The 3,577-nt window shown below is 43.1% G+C and overlaps 1 protein-coding gene across 2 annotated transcripts; it reads right to left on the bottom strand.

Annotated features, from left to right (window-relative positions):
• Positions 1–512: 512 nt before the first annotated feature.
• On the bottom strand, positions 513–2,542 carry PRR32 (proline rich 32). 2 transcript variants are annotated; one of them, XM_015086542.3, is made up of 2 exons: positions 2,370–2,542; positions 513–1,543 (listed from the first exon to the last, which is right to left on the bottom strand). In XM_015086542.3, exons 1-2 carry the CDS (start codon positions 2,387–2,389, stop codon positions 664–666), a joined length of 900 nt encoding a protein of 299 aa, XP_014942028.2. In that variant the 5' UTR covers positions 2,390–2,542; the 3' UTR covers positions 513–663. The 2 variants fall into 2 exon arrangements, with proteins under 2 accessions (XP_014942028.2, XP_014942029.2); XM_015086543.3 differs by lacking the exon at positions 2,370–2,542 and adding an exon at positions 1,640–1,783.
• Between the last annotated feature and the right edge of the window lie 1,035 nt (positions 2,543–3,577).

Here is a 3,577-nt window from a genome sequence, read left to right as displayed (position 1 = left end):
GGACTTTTATTAAGCCAACTCTGTATTTACCATGTACTTAAGTAACAGCGTAATGCTGAGGGGCAAGCTAGTTCAAGTTTGAAGCAATGGTCTACAACTCTCCCATCTCCTGTGCCTCTGTTCTTTCTTCATCTTTCAGCCTGGTTCTGCCTCTACCTGGCTGTGAAATGTTGGCTATTTCTCTCACCTCAGTCTCATCTGGCTATTTTTACTCTGTGCATTTTCCTCTATTATATAGACTTTGGTCTACTTTATGTACCTTAAGTTATCTATACTGCTCTGAGCAACCCCCATAGCCTTAGGCAGGTAGGAATTACCCACCTTAGATTTGGCCTAGCAAGAACCCAATGGACCCTCCCCTATAGTCACAGGGCTGCAAGCCACAGCTAGGGATTCAACTAAGCTACTTAGCACTAGCACATTAATGCTTTAATTTCCTTAAAGATAAAAAACAAAAGCCAAGGCTTAGGCTCCCAGGGTGATGTTTTTAAAAAGAATTCACAGTATTTCAAACTTCAGAATCTTTATTGAATCTCCAAGCATGTAAGGCACATTAGTGCTAAACAGAGTCTAAGAGGGTAGGGGGGTTTGAAATATAAAAACATAAATGAGTAATTTTCACTTTTCCCCCCAATCCTTTTTTCCCCTCCTTCCTTTTTGTCTTCAGTTGTTCTCTCTGTTTGAGGGTGCAGGAGCCGGCATACCCCAGGAAGGAAAATTGGCAAAATAAGAAGGCAGTGGAGGACCAAATATTGGGGGTGGGGCAAAAGCAATAGGCATAGCAAGAAATGGACTGAAACTTGGAGGTCGTGGAGGTATAAAGCAATGAGCAGTAGGACGAGAAGGTAAACCTGGAGTACTGGAAGACAATGGGAGAGGCCTTGGCCAGTTCTCCACAGGGTGCCGCAGGCCTCCTGGTGGGAAAGAAACATGAGCCAGCCTTTCTTTCCCAGTCATTCTCGTATTTCCTGAAGGCAGCTCCATTATTACCCCTGATCTAACGGTGGGGATATGAAGGGGGTCTCTTACTTGTGGACCCCTAGATGGAAAGAACCCCTGACCTTGTGGCAAAGCCACGTATAACCTCGCATTATTGCCACCTCTCTCAGTGCCCCCACTGCTGACCCTTGCGCCCCCAATCATCAGTGGGGGAGTGCTGCCAGAGAAATCCTGGGACACATTAATAGAATCCTCTCCCCTAAGCCTCCAGCCTGCCAGCCCCTCAGAGCTATTTACTTCTGCTGTTGCTAACGACTCTTCCACAACAGCAGGTGGTGACCCACAGGGGTGTTTGTGAGATCTTGAACTGTCGACAGGAATGCAGGCTCCGGCGATGTGGAAGGGGCGCTCCAGCTGCTCTCTTGCCAGGTCGGTCAGCACATTAAGGGGAGGTCTCAGCAGGACACGATGGTGGCCCAAAGGTTCTGCATCATCTTTCGGCAGAGAACTCGGATACTGGAGGGACATGTCGTCAGGGCGTGGCTCCCGGATCCCACACTCTTCTGCAACTACTCCTCTGGGTGAAGGGGCATGCCCTCCAAGGCTTGCAATAAATAGAAATAAATAAGTTAATAAATATGGGATTTGGTGGCCAGACAATACCTGAAATATGTGATTGATTAAACCCGCTGGTATATACCAGGGGAAAGGGAGCGCCCGATCTCCTCCCACGTGTAATCAGCAAGCACTTTTGGAGCCCACTTGCACCATGTCAGGTGGCTTCTTTAAGCGGCAGACTACCCAATTTCCCTTTCTGGCTTTCTTGTGGCTCCACCCCATTCTCTATTTCCCCACCTCCTCAAGGCAGTAAGGAAGCTGAGAAGGCCCAGAGAGCTTTCTTAAAATAAGTCTGCAGTGCGCCGGTTCGCCATACTAAACACAGCTCCTTCCAGTCCCGAAAGGACCTATATTCCACTAAAGCCCAGCATTCAGATTCTGGCAGGAGTGTTTTGGAAAGTCTTGTGAGGAAAAACTTTTTTCTTTTTTTTCTCTCCGCAGAAGTAGAAGAAACGTTATTTGTGTTAACGAACACTCCAGTTTGTTTTAATGAAGTATCATTCAACATTTTCACCGAGTTTTCTTACAACTGTCTTTCATTCAACCTGTACCACAACCTAGAGTATGAATTTCCTCAAGTTTAAGCCCAATTGTTTAAACTAAGGATTTCAACTTTTGTTTCAAAATTACATTTGAAAATCCCCGCCCTTAAATCCAGTATTTTTAGTACTTGAGTTTGTGTCCTGCAAGTTTTTGTTTGTGATCCCCTCCTGCACTCCCTCCACCCACTTGTCCCTGTCCCAGTTACACAGGAAAACAATTCAAACTGCCTTTTGCCTTCAAAATTAAACAAAACTCAGTTTTGTACTTACACATTTTCAATACAAGCCATGGAGAAAGTAGGTCAGGAAAGCCTCCCTGAGGTGATGGAGAAAATCAGCTGAACGCCCACACAGGCCAACTGGGTCTGGAGAGACGACTCGTGCTTCTGCCTTAGAGCAGCTTGGCAACTCAAATGAAGCCAGGGACCAACTGCTTCTTTCTAGATTTGGAGTTCTCTTTCTGAGGTTAACAGTTGCTAGGGAAGGGAGGGAGAAAAGGAGTGAAGAGGGGGAGGGGATAAATCTGTGACACTCCTTTGAAGCTAAATGTAGGACTCCTTTTTGCATAGTAGTAGGTGGATGGTAAGAGCATTCACTAAATCAACCCAATTGCAGACAAATCATTTCAAGATTTTAGAAGAATCATGGAGACATGATACTTTATCAAGAATTATTTCTTAAGTTTTAGTTAGGCAAGGTAGTTACCATCACGTCTCTTCCTAGAGTTTGGAAATACAAACATTGAGCAAGGTACCATGCTTAGTCTCCTAATTTAAAGTCCAGTTTTGAAGATGCATAGTTGGTGGGGAACAGAAGTTTGTGGGGTTAAATTGCTTTTCAATCTGTCTTTCTTGTGAAGATGAAACAAACAAAAAGAGCATTATAGAAAAGTCCCCCTAAGAATCGTACTAGCTTTTGTTTTTTAGCCCCTCAATTTATGTTTTTTTCCCTTCAACCTACTTTCTAGTTTATTGGCTCTGTATGTTGGTGTGTGTGTGTGTGTGTGTGTGTGTGTGTGTGTTTTATTTCCTGGAATACAGCTCTGTAAACTTCTCTACAAGTGGGAGGGGGAATAAAAGGCATAACAGATATTATACATTTATGAATATTACTCAGATTTCACCTTGGAACTTTTTTGCATAAGGCACTTTCTGTTCTTCCAACCTAAATTTCATCTACTTCCCTCAATTTAAACAAGTACACTTCCCCAGCTTTTATTTTCTGCCATTGATATATAGATTAATTGCTCTGAAATTACAAAGGCCATATCCTCATCTAAGATTACTAATCTTGCTCTAAGATAAAGCCATAAACTTGGCTCACTTCCTTAAATTTACCTGAGATTTGTGCCTTTCAGACTAGGCTTTAAAGACCCTAAAATCTTTTATTGTTTCCAATATCAGAACATGCTGTTATATTTCAACAGTCATATATATATATATATTTTTTTCTTTTTTTTAAAGAAAGATAACAGACTC

Source organism: Acinonyx jubatus, chromosome X (genome assembly GCF_027475565.1).
Source record: "Acinonyx jubatus isolate Ajub_Pintada_27869175 chromosome X, VMU_Ajub_asm_v1.0, whole genome shotgun sequence".
Classification (NCBI taxonomy): domain Eukaryota; kingdom Metazoa; phylum Chordata; class Mammalia; order Carnivora; family Felidae; genus Acinonyx; species Acinonyx jubatus.
This window is presented reverse-complemented; position numbering and strand designations above follow the sequence as displayed.